This window comes from Cydia amplana, chromosome 21 (genome assembly GCF_948474715.1).
Source record: "Cydia amplana chromosome 21, ilCydAmpl1.1, whole genome shotgun sequence".
In the NCBI taxonomy this organism is placed as follows: Eukaryota; Metazoa; Arthropoda; class Insecta; order Lepidoptera; family Tortricidae; genus Cydia; species Cydia amplana.
Window position 1 is genome coordinate 7,835,479 of NC_086089.1, and position 13,365 is coordinate 7,848,843.

A 13,365-nucleotide genomic window follows, 5' to 3' on the forward strand; every position below is an offset into this window, starting at 1 on the left:
AATTTTGTGTCATGTTTTTATTGTATGTTAGTAAATAAGTAAATAAATAAATAATATGAATATATGTACTTAACAAACTCTCACTTACTTATAAGTTCTAGTTACTTCGTTTTGATATATTGTTTTTACTGCTACACCCATATTTATGTAGTTATGTAGACGCTCACAAATCGTCATAACTTCTACTTGTTTACATTGTAAACTACCTACTCATTAAGTGAAATGTAACGTTTCTTTTGAGTAAATAAATGTCTTTAACCAGAAAACGCATTGGTACGAGCCGGGGTTCGAACCCGCGACCTCCGGATTGCAAGTCGCACGCTCTTACCGCTAGGCCACCAGCGCAGTACCTACATCTGTATCAGAAAATTACCTTGTGGTCGGCATGTCTATGGTCGGTGTTTCAGTCTGTGATCCGCTGAAAGACGTCGGGTTCATGAATCTGACCCTGCAACAAAAGTATTTCGGTTGAATAATGCTGTAAAGTTATAATATAAAGCTGTATAGTTAATAAGTTAGCCAGAATCGAGTGAGTGTCATTATAATATTACTAGCTGACCCGGTGAACTTCGTATCACCTATCTATATCCCTCGGTTTAAGCTCTCGCGCGAGCCACGAGACGAGCCGCGAGCCGTGCCACGAGACGCGAGTCCATCGTTTACACTCGCGTTCGGCTTGTCATTCGGTTATAAACCTTATGCCGTGCCGTTAGTGTTTAAATTATATTAGCTCGACGAGCTTGCGAGCCACGAGACGAGCCGCGAGCCCACCGCTTACACTCGTCTCGTGGCGCGGCTCGCGGCTCGTCTCGTGGCTCGCGCGAGAGTTTAAACCGGGGGTATTACGAGTATGTCTCCTTTTGGCACGTCACGGATTAGCCTAGCCCCGCACGCTTGGAATTTTCCGTACGGAATGGCATGTGCAAGCGAGACAGCACCATGCATTTGTAGAGTCGTCCCATTCCCACCTGTCATTCCGTGCGGAAACCGAATGAAAATTAAATTCCAAACGTCTGCGGCCAGACCTGAGAAAAATTGTTCTAGATATAATCCCTCTTATAGTCATATTTTCATAGAATTTTGACATTAATGGCATGCAGAGTTACCTTGGTCCGACTTTACATTGAGTAGACTAACGTTCATACATAACGTGAGTTTGAGTTTTCCTAGAGGCAGTCACTTTTTTTTCCTTCATTTGAAAATCGTCCATGGGTCAGGTGGCTATGATATGACTAGTCACTTAACAAGTACGTAGGTACTTAATTTTTGTGAACATTAAAAGAAACTCCGCCGAAGTTTACGGCCTGTACAAGTAATCTTATATCAAGGGCCCCAAATAGGGAACGCTCCCAGTACCCTGTTTGTATGGCGAGAACCGGGAAGCCCCGGTTCCGGTACTGTAGGTATTTGTATAGAAAACCAGTACCGGGAGCACTCCCTAGTCCCAAAGTAAATTAAAATAAAGGAGTTTTAAGTCATTGAGATATATACAAGAGACGACATCTCGAACAAAATGTTTCCGCACCTCAGAGAAGTGCATGCATGCATGCGAAGCCGAAAATTCCACGACTATTTTTTGACTCAGCTAAACAACGTTGCATACACTACTTTTTCTACGACCAAACATTTACTTTGAAAACTAAATAATAGTAAATCAACAGTTATTCCATTGCTTACCGGTGAAATGTTATTCCATCTCTTTTATTATATTTTCTTGTGCTATTGTTGCAACTTTTTAACACGCACGAAGGCATTTTTTTTTAATTTTCTGTACATGTGTGGCATCTCGTCAGTGGTCGGTGACGTACTATAGATGGTCAACCAAATCTTGTCAGTAGAAAAAGGCGCGAAATTCAAATTTTCTATGGGACGATATCCCTTCGCGCCTACATTTTTCAAATTTGCCGCCTTTTTCTACTGACATGATCTGGTTGACCAAGTATAAAAGCAAAGTAGTGCATGCACTTCTCTGCGGTGCGGAAACATTTTGTTCGAGATGACGTCTCTTGTATTATATATATAGTACGGCACTTCTGAGGTGAACTTTTCGCTTCAAACCGTAATCTTTCAAACAAAGGCCATTGTCTCTATTATCGCAAAAGCGCTTGCTCCCGACTTGGCACGTGCCAGTACAACATTCATATTGAAAAACAACCGGTATCGTCATAGTATTAAGGTTCAAATTTAATGTCACTGATATTCTAGATATTACGTTTTGGTAGTGTAGGACGATAAACCGCCCCGAAGCGATACGGCGCTCATATTATTTTGATACTTAGTGTGGTGTTAAAAATGAAACGCGGTTATTTATTATATTGTTTTATTTAAATTATTAGCTTGCGGTGGTAAATGTAATAATTTACAAAGGTGCAGCTGCAAGCATTGTTATTTTTTCTTATCTTTAAAATAACGATACTGTGAAATTACCACCTCTGATGTGATGCTGACGCATAGTAACAATAAAAACACTGATAAGGCAAACGTGGAGCTTTGAAGCGTACAGCTTTTCTAACAAAACGTCACGTGTCAACGGTCAGAAGAAAGGTCGGTTATAATATAAGAAAGAAATTGATTATATCTGATTTTTTATGACACGATTTTATCTAGTAGTACGTATAACTGTTTATATACCTACACGGAAAAATTTTGATTATACCTATGTTAAACTTATTAATCTTAAATTTACATTGTTACCTTGGATTTTGTTATATAACAAATATACAACGCTTTATCATAAATAACCGTGTTTCATTTTTAACACCACACTAAGTATCAAAATAATATGAGTGCCGTATCGCTTCGGGGCGGTCTATCGTCCTACACTACCAAAACGTAATATATAGAATATCAGTGACATTAAATTTGAACCTTAATACTATGACGATACCGGTTGTTTTTCAATATGAATGTTGTACTGGCACGTGCCAAGTCGGGAGGAAGCGCTTTTGCGATAATAGAGACAATGGCCTTTGTTTGAAAGATTACGGTTTGAAGCGAAAAGTTCACCTCAGAAGAGCCGTACTATACCTCAATGTTTTAAGTTCGCAATCTTTCTTCGAATCACAAAACTCTAAGCTTGTTCTTTTAAAAGGACATCAGGAATTAGGAGGTACTTACGGCAGCGACAGCGTCAGCCTCCTCGGCCGATATACGCAGTGGTAGTAAACGAGGATGGTGAGATACGTGACGACCAGGAACAGTGTGGTGATGAGGACTGTGACGGGTACTTGGTACTCCTGGATGACGTACTGTGATAGTTCGCCATTGAACAGTGGAATCTGAAGAACGACGGGTTATTGCTTTGGGAACAAATAACATTTTAAGGCATGTACAGGTGAGAGCAATTTTTCGCCAATCTGATTAAATTGTCCGATCAAATCAGGACGTGCGGACGCAAACGCCAATTTGGCTCGCCGAAAACGACCGCCGATTATGACTGATACTACTGATAAAATGGGCTGCAGACGCAAGAATACCAATTTGTGACGCTACGCTAGTATTCGCGGTTAGAGGCATTTTTTTTAATTTAGAGCGGTCAAATATCACCATAAATTTAAAATTGGTGAAAGTGGCTAAATAGGTGTTTGCGTCCGCACGTCCGGACTGATAGGCGAAAACTTGTTCTCGTCTGGACAGGCCTTTATCATATAAGTATTTTGATTTGTGTGACGAAGACCTCTTGTGGTGGAGACGGGATTCGTTCGTTCCCACCTACCTATGGCTTTCGCCTTAGCCGAGGCCAGTCGCGCAATGTCGTGGCGAGGCCGTTAAAGAGTTGGTCAAATACGCCTAGTATTTCTAAGATGGCATATAGTCGAGCGAAATATTGGCCAGCCCTCTGGTCACCCGAAGCCTCTCTAAAGGATGACTCTCATTAGACCGGGCCGTGTCCGGGCCGGAGCTTCCGGGGCTTACTTTTCTATGACAGATGATCACGTGATGCTTTATATAGAAAACGAAGCTCCGGAAGCTCCGGTACGGACCCGGCTCGGACCCGGCTCGGTCTAACGTGAGTCATCCTTAAGGCGCTTTGCTAACTCCTTAATAGGTATAAAGGCGACGCGCGCTAGGCCCCCACGGCCCCAAGGTTTCTACCCCAAACGCCGCGAATATAATATATAACTGCCACCAAAGGTGACATTCTTGCGACGCTTGAGGCTTTCGGGCGAGATGTAAAACAGACGGACGTAGACAAAACGCTATGGAAATTACACGAAAACTCACCATATTCTTTGCAAGCAACGCGCATCTACCACCTTTAGCCACTCTCCCATCCTCGCAAATGCATCTCGGCCGCTGCTCACCCAGCACGCAAACATTCTCACAAACGACACCCTCGCACTCGTTCTTCAGCGGTCTTTGCACACTCGGGTGCCAGATGACGAAGGCCTGCGTGTCCGGCATTTTGAGGATGAAGGGGTAACAGATCTTGTCTCCGTAGATGAGGCAGCGGTGTATATAATGATTGCTCAGAACGTAGAGGATGTCTTCGAAGACGTAGATGGTTTCTATGGTATGGTTGTCCCAGCCAAAGGTGCCTTTAACCCTGCAAGAGGTTTTAGAGGTTGTGAAATATGTCGAAGTTATTATTTTAGTCTGAAGTTTTGATATAAACTGAGTAGGTATTTGGTTAAATTGTGGGAGAACAATTATTATGCTCTCGTCTATCTCATGAGCCTTTTCATTCAAAGCGGTCTCATATATTGATTGATACACATGTTGATGCCATCAAAACTAAACCACACTCAAAAATCTCCCGCGGTGTGCAATTTTAAGAATGTATTTCCTTAACAACGAGTGTGGGATGCATCGTAATGTCGTGGCAGGAGACAAGAACCTCACGCCACTCTCCTTGGAAAACGAGAAGGCACAAACCTGTGGTACTAAGCACCTCGGACCGCAAGGTGGTATGGAAGAGCAAGGCTACATGGGCGGTTCTGTAAAGGCCCTCTCGGGACCACATCTGAAACTATTAAATATGATCATCTTACTTGTAAGATCGGCCCGGGTCAACAGCCCACAGCGTCGACGCAGTGGCCATATACAGCACAGGCCCATCGACCGCCAGCCCGACGCTAGTGCCATTAAACTGGGAGCTTAGCTCATTCAGCCCACCGAGGTCCACGCTCGTCACCTTACTCGTGTTCTTGTAATTTACGCTGTAGTAAAGCTTGCGTTTTTCTGGTGACACCACTAAAGAGGAGATCTGTGGAGTGTTTTCAATCAGATTCATATTAATTTGTTTTTCTTTTGGCATATAATATATACACGCCACTAAGACACTGAAAACGCGCGAGGTCTTGTAAATATAATTTTGGAACGTCGGCTTCTAAAGAAAGATGTTTTTGAATTCGACCTTACATTTGGCATGAATGGTGATCTCGAACTCCTGTTTAGTTTTTTTCTGTGTTGTAAAACTATTGACCAGTTAGACTATATTTATAATTATAATTTTTTATAACATATACCTACTAGCTGTTGCCCGCGACTTCGTACGCGTGGATTTGTATATTGGTGGTTATATATTCTACATTAGCTTAGAACATTATGCAGCAAAAGATCGCAGTAGGACGGTTAATCATTTGTTAATTATTAATATTACAACGCATGATACTTGTCTTTCACAACCTACGAAGCTTCAAGCCCCTAACTGAATAAAATTGTTCTCGATACAATTCCTCTCAACCAGAGGATTTTCATGTCCTCTATTTAATAAAATCTACTACTTAACTACCTATTTACGAAGTTTGAAGTTCCTAGCTTTAAATAAAATTTGAACCCTATACAAACTTTCAACCCCTTTTTAACCATTTTAGAGGATGAATTTTTAAAAACGCTGAAATTACTTTTCTTGTATTTTAATAATATGCCCCTATACAAAGTTTACAACGATTCAAGTCCCGCACTCAAATGAATGTTTGACCTCCATACAAACCTTCAACCCCTTTTTCACCACCATGGGGATGAATTATCAAAAACTCTGAAATTAGTTTTCTTTTCTTTTGATGAAATACCTTTTTACGAAGTTTCAAGTTTGTAGCTTTAAATAAAATTTGAACCCTTTACAAACTTTCAACCCCCTTTCGACCCTTTAAGAGATGAATTTTAAAAACGCTGAATTTACTTTTCTCGTATTTTAATAAAATGCCATTTTACAAAGATTCAAGCCCCGCACTCACAAAAATGTTTGATCTCCATACAAACTTTTTACCCTTTTTCACCACTTTGAGAGATGAATTTTCAAAAACGCTGAAATAAGTTTTCTTCTCTTTTAATAAAATACCTTTTTACGAAGTCTCGAGTTCCTAGCTTAAAATAAAATTTGAACCCCATAAAAACTTTCAACCCCTTTTTAACCCTTTTAAGGGATGTACTTTTTAAAAACGCTGAAATTACTTTTCTTGTATTCTAATAAATGCCTCTGTACAAAAATTCAAGCCCCGCTCTCACAAAAATATCTGATCTCCATACAAACTTTCAACCCCTTTTTCACCACCTTGAGAATTTTCAAAAACGCTGAAATTAGTTTTTTGCAGTTTTAAATTAATACCTTTTTACGAAGTTTCAAGTTCCTAGCTTAATATAAAATTTGAAACCCGTACAAACTTTCAACCCCTTTTTAACCCTGTTAGGGGATGAATTTTACAAAACGCTAAAATTACTTTTCCTGTCTTTAAATAATATCCCCAAATCCAAAGATTCAAGTCCCGCGCTCGAAAAAATTGTTTGATATCAATACAAACTTTACACCCCTTTTTCACCACCTTACAGGATGAATTTTCAAAAACACTGAAATTAGTTTTCTTGTATTTTAATTTAATAACTTTTTACAAAGTTTATAAAGTAAAATCTACTACTTAACTACCTATTTACGAAGTTTGAAGTTCCTAGCTTAAAATAAAATTTGAACCCTATACGAACTTTCAACCCCTTTTTAACCCTATTAGGGGATGAATTTTACAAAACGCTGAAATTACTTTTCTTGTCTTCTAATAATATCCCCAAATGCAGAGATTCAAGTCCCGCGCTCGAAAAAATATTTGATATCCATACAAACTTTCAACCCCTTTTTCACCACCTTAGGGGATGAATTTTCAAAAACGCTGAAATTAGTTTTCTTGTATTTTAAAAATATATCTTTTTACGAAGTTTCAAGTTCTTAGCTTAAAATAAAATTTGAACCCTATACGAATTTTCAACCCTTTTTTAACCCTGTTAGGGGATGAATTTTACAAAACGCTGAAATAACTTTTCCTGTCTTCTAATAATATCCCCAAATACAAAGACTCAAGTCCCACGCTCGAAAAAATATTTGATATCCATACAAACTTTCAACCCCTTTTTCACCACCTTAGGGGATGAATTTTCAAAAACGCTGAAATTAGTTTTCTTGTATTTTAAAAATATATCTTTTTACGAAGTTTCAAGTTCTTAGCTTAAAATAAAATTTGAACCCTATAGGAATTTTCAACCCTTTTTTAACCCTGTTATGGGATGAATTTTACAAAACGCTGAAATTGCTTTTCCTGTCTTCTAATAATATCCCCAAATACAAAGATTAAAGTCCTGCGCTCGAAAAAAATGTTTGATATCCATACAAATTTTCAACCCCTTTTTCACCACCTTAGGGGATGAATTTTCAAAAACGCTGAAATTAGTGTTCTTGTATTTTAATTTAATACCTTTTTGCAAAGTTTCAAGTTCCTAGATTAAAATAAAATTTGCACCCCAAGACGAACTTTCATCCCCTTTTTAACCCTCATAGGGGTTGAATTACCAAAAACATTGCAATTACTTTTTTTTGTATTCGGCTATTATGCCATTCTAAGAAGTTTCAAAGCATTTGTAATGGATTCAAACTTTCAACCCCTTTTTAACCCTGTTAGGGGATGAATTTTCAAAAACGCTGAAATTACTTTTCCTGTCTTATAATAATATCCCCATATACAAAGTTTCAAGTCCCACACTCACAAAAATATTTGATCTCCATACAAACTTTCAACCCCTTTTTCACCACCTTGGGGCATGTATTTTCAAAAACGATGAAAATAGTTTTCTTGTATTTTAATTTAATACCTTTTTGCAAAGTTTCAAGTTCCTAGATCAAAATAAAATTTGCACCCCAAGACGAACTTTCATCCCCTTTTTAACCCCCTTAGGGGTTGAATTTCCAAAAACGTTACAATTACTTTTTTTTTGTAATCGGCTATTATGCCTTTCTAAGAAGTTTCAAAGCATTTGTAATGGATTCAAACTTTCAACCCCTTTTTAACCCTGTTAGGGGATGAATTTTCAAAAACGCTGAAATTACTTTTCCTGTCTTATAATAATATCCCCATATGCAAAGTTTCAAGTCCCACACTCACAAAAAAATTTGATCACCATACAAACTTTTAACCCCTTTTTCACCACCTTGGGGGATGAATTTTTAAAAACGCTGAAATTAGTTTTCTTGTTTTTTAATACAATACATTTTTACAAAGTTTCAAATTCATAGCTTAAAATAAAACTTGTACCCCATACAACCTTTCATCCCCTTTTTAACCCCCTTAGGGGTTGAATTTTTCAAAATCGCTTCTTATCTCTTGTACACTTTATAAATGCAACCTAGTGTGCAAATTTCAACTTTCTATCTTTTGTAGTTTCGGCTCTGCGTTGATGAATCAGTCAGTCAGTCAGTCAGTCAGTCAGTCAGTCAGGACACTTGCATTTATATATATAGATTTCAATAAGCGTAGAAAAACTTCATACTTCCCATACTTATATCGTATCATTTTCTGGTAAACAATCACTAGAGACGGGTCCTAATTGGTTTCCACGTTTCTTTTGGCATTCCCATTGGTGAATTTGCGGCTTCGTGGTTATGGAAATCGAATGATGGTAGCATGACATAGGAGGAAACGGGGTCATTCGAAGCATGATTTTTGGATGATTTTAGGGGGGTGGGGGGGAGCAGGGGGTCAAAAATCGTCAAAACAAGATGACGTAATTTATGAACAACCCCTTCGCTACCTAGTGGGTTATTAACCTTAATGCTTAGAAATAAAGGAAAAGTGGAAAAACTCAGTCTCGTTTTATTAAGAAGTGTAATACTCAAACTGTAGCTATCCGCATTGAAGGATACGGTGCGGTGGAAATATTCGCTGTCAACTGGTAAGTCCCGGTAGTTCAGTATTTATAGCGGCGGGTATCCTGGAGTCGCGATTCGACTCTCGCCTGAGACAATGAGTTCCACTTTTCCTTTATTCATTGTGGTGTCGTATGCAGATGTTTTGCTTAACACATTCAGTGCCGAAAAACCGACTATCGGGTATTTTATGATTTCGTTCCCAGGCCGAATGGCCCGATAGTCGGGATCGTGGTACTACAGCTTTGTATGACGAATTTTGTGGCCTGGCGCGGATATCTTGTTTGGCTGGGTGGCAATGAATGTGACAAAACTATAATTTAAAGCGCGCGATTGTTTCATGCGATAAACGCAGCGTTGAACGCATGCGTCAACCGAATGTAGGAAAAATGACAATGCGTTTACCGCATAATATTCGTAAAACAATGTAGTGTCATTAGATCAACACTACATAGTATAAAACAAAGTCGCTTCCCTGTCTGTCTGTCTATATGCTTAGATCTTTTAAACTAGGTACGCAACGGATTTTGATGCCGTTTTTTTTAAATATATAGAGTGATTCAAGGGGAAGGTTTGTGTATAATTTGTTAACCCGTGCTAAGCCGGGGCGGGTCGCTAGTCTGATATAAAATGAGTTAAGTGTGCAGCAAACGCATTGCGTTGAACGCTGCGTTTACTTATGGTTTACCGCATAAACCACGCGATTTAACCTTAGGGCCAACTTGCACCATTCACTAATCCGGGGTTAACCGGTTAAACCTGGAGTTACCATGGTTACCAGTACAATGTGACACTGAGTTAACGGTTTAACCGCTTAACCCCAGGTTAGTGGGATGGAGCAAGCGGGCCTTAGGTACCTATTAAAATAATTGAATATTGAAACGAATTCTTACCGTACCATCCGCGGGCAGACTTTTGATCCTGGCACATCGTTTCTTCTCAAAATTACACACCTTTATATTGGGTTCTGTGGAGTTATCTACGAAGTATATATTCCCTGTTACCCAGTCTACGGTCATCTGAAGAATAGAGGTATTTTAATTATCTTAATCTATGTATTAGAGAGCTACTAATGCAATCAAAAATATCTGGACACCGACTTTGTTATTATTGAAATGAAGCTTTTGAGCGCGTTAGAGTGTAAATATTTATGATCTAATAGTAATTCTAATATGACTCGAATCTAAAATAACGTTTAAATATGATATTATTTTAAATCTACGATATTATAAGTTGGTTGCTAGGGCCCCGAAGGGCGCCCGCAGTTTGTTGCTAGGGCCCCGAAGGGCGCCCGCAGTGTGTTGCTAGGGCCTCGAAGGGCGCCCGCAGTTTGTTGCTAGGACCCCGAAGGGCGCCCGCAGTTTGTTGCTAGGACCCCGAAGGGCGCCCGCAGTTTGTTGCTAGGACCCCGAAGGGCGCCCGCAGTTGGTTGCTAGGGCCCCGAAGGGCGCCCGCAGTTTGTTGCTAGGGCCCCGAAGGGCGCCCGCAGTTTGTTGCTAGGGTCCCGAAGGGCACCCACAGTTGGTTGCTAGGACCCCGAAGGGCGCCCGCAGTTGGTTGCTAGGGCCCCGAAGGGCACCCGCAGTTGGATGATAGGGCCCCGAAGGTCGCCCGCAGTGTGTTGCTAGGGCCCCGAAGGGCGCCCGCAGTTTGTTGCTTGGACCCCGAAGGGCGCCCGTAGTTGGCTGTTTATGTGGTTAAGATTTCACTCCACCATGACTTCCCAGGCGGTTCTCGATTACTTATTCCTCCAATTCCCTGCCAAGGTATACGTACTTCTGGATTCCCTGCCAAAATAGTTGTCCTCACTAAACTTTAGCTAGCGACTTCCATAGGTGGCGGTTCTCTTTCTTCGTTTGATTACTTCAAAGGCGGTCTACGGTGACTGTTATAGTTACCAATTCCCTGCCAAGGTATAGGTACTTCTGGATTCCCTGCCATAATGGTTGTCCTCACTAAACTATATTAGCTAGCGACTTCCATAGGCGGTCCTCTTTCTTCGTTTTCTTACTTCCAAAGCGGTCATTGGTTACTAATATAGCTTCCATTCCCTGCCAAGGTATAGGTACTTCTGGATTCCCTGCCAAAATGGTTGTGCTCACTAAACTATAGCTAGCGACTTCCATAGGCGGTCCTCTTTCTTCGTTTTGTTACTTCCAAAGCGGTCATTGGTTACTAATTTAGCTTCCATTCCCTGCCAAGGTATAGGTACTTCTGGATTCCCTGCCATAATGGTTGTCCTCACTAAACTATATTAGCTAGCGACTTCCATAGGCGGTCCTCTTTCTTCGTTTTGTTACTTCCAAAGCGGTCATTGGTTACTAATATAGCTTGCATTCCCTGCCAAGGTATAGGTACTTCTGGATTCCCTGCCAAAATGGTTGTCCTCACTAAACTATAGCTAGCGACTTCCATAGGCGGTCCTCTTTCTTCGTTTTGTTACTTCCAAAGCGGTCATTGGTTACTAATATAGCTTCCATTCCCTGCCAAGGTATAGGTACTTCTGGATTCCCTGCCATAATGGTTGTCCTCACTAAACTATATTAGCTAGCGAATTCCATAGGCGGGCCTCTTTCTTCGTTTTGTTACTTCCAAAGCGGTCATTGGTTACTAATATAGGTTCCATTCCCTGCCAAGGTATATGTACTTCTGGATTCCCTGCCAAAATGGTTGTCCTCACTAAACTATAGCTAGCGACTTCCATAGGCGGTCCTCTTTCTTCGTTTTGTTACTTCCAAAGCGGTCATTGGTTACTAATATAGCTTCCATTCCCTGCCAAGGTATAGGTACTTCTGGATTCCCTGCCATAATGGTTGTCCTCACTAAACTATATTAGCTAGCGACTTCCATAGGCGGTCCTCTTTCTTCGTTTTGTTACTTCCAAAGCGGTCATTGGTTACTAATTTAGCTTCCATTCCCTGCCAAGGTATAGGTACTTCTGGATTCCCTGCCAAAATGGTTGTCCTCGCTAAACTATAGCTACCGACTTCCATAGGCGGTCCTCTTTCTTTGTTTTGTTACTTCAAAGGCGGTCTTCGGCTACTTGTATGGTTACCAATTCTCTGCCAAAGAGTGCTTCTCGATTCCCAGCCAAGAGGTTTCGTCTATTCTATAACTACGAATCCCTGAATGGCGGTCTTCATTCTCAACTTGGTATCTTCAAAACCTCAAGTGCGGTCTTTGGTTACTTTAAAAGCTACCAATTCCCTGCCAAGAAGTGCTAGATTATCTGCCAAAAACGGTCCTCGATCGCTAGTGCTCTCGATTCCCTGTCAGAGGCAGTCCTCGTTCTTCCATTAGTAACTTCAGAACTTCAATGACGGTCTTTGGTTGCTTTAACAGCTACCATTCCCTGCCAAATAGTGCTTCTAGATTCTCTGCTAAAGACGGTTCTCGATCGCTTCGATTCCCTGTCAAAAGCAATATTTGTTCTTCGATTTCCTGCCAATGCTCGGCTTTTAGTCATTTTGACAGAATTGACTAGTCATTTTGACTTGCCGAAGGCGGTCTTCGATCTTCGATACATCCAGATTCCCAGCCAAAAGCGGTCGTCAGTCACATCGAATACCTCAGCGACTGATTCCCAGCTAAAAGGCGGTACTCTGTTTTAAACTTTTAGGTCCCTGAAGCCCTATACTCTATTTGTAAGGATTAAATGAATCGCATACCTTGGTAGGCTTCCCAATATTTGTAATATAGTTTTGACTAGTGTCATTTAGCGAATATAATGTCGTTACTTCGATCAATTTTCCCGTGTCTGGTGACGTCACGTACAACTTATGTTTTCTGAAAAAAAAATCAGTTGTCTTGAACACGGTAAATAAAACTATAAGGAAGGTATAATGTAATAATAAGATTTTTTTAGTTTATATATTAGCTAAAATCTGTTTTTGAAGTGAAAACTTCTTTAGCGGCGCTGTGCACTTTTTGTGATGGGGAAAAAATGTTAAACTCGCGAGAGCGTAAAACGGACACGTGACCTGATCGAAAAACTGTTCTTTATTGATTTAAATACCATCTAGTGAGTTTCCCTCTAACTGGTACTTATATAACTCGAGTACTAACAGGGATGTGCTTAGGGGTTTCAAGTAATGCGACAAAATAACGCTAGATGGCGTTAACCTCAATTATACATAGTGCTGCAGTCATTTTGCACTAGTCATTGAGTTTTCACTTCTGCCGGCACTCCCGGAGTGCAACCCGTTGTTTTTTTTATTACTTATGTACTTAAACAATCT

The 13,365-nt window shown here is 40.4% G+C and overlaps 1 protein-coding gene across 1 annotated transcript in view; it reads right to left on the minus strand.

Moving 5' to 3' along the window:
- Positions 1–13,365, minus strand: part of LOC134657849 (vitellogenin receptor) — a 72,942-nt gene that overhangs the window by 8,260 nt on the left and 51,317 nt on the right. The window contains exons 31-36 of the mRNA XM_063513428.1: positions 12,796–12,913; positions 10,021–10,146; positions 4,992–5,206; positions 4,225–4,546; positions 3,118–3,278; positions 374–448 (exon numbers count right to left, since the gene is read on the minus strand). Of these exons, the coding sequence (XP_063369498.1) occupies positions 374–448; positions 3,118–3,278; positions 4,225–4,546; positions 4,992–5,206; positions 10,021–10,146; positions 12,796–12,913 (1,017 nt within the window). The remainder of the gene's footprint in view (positions 1–373; positions 449–3,117; positions 3,279–4,224; positions 4,547–4,991; positions 5,207–10,020; positions 10,147–12,795; positions 12,914–13,365) is intronic.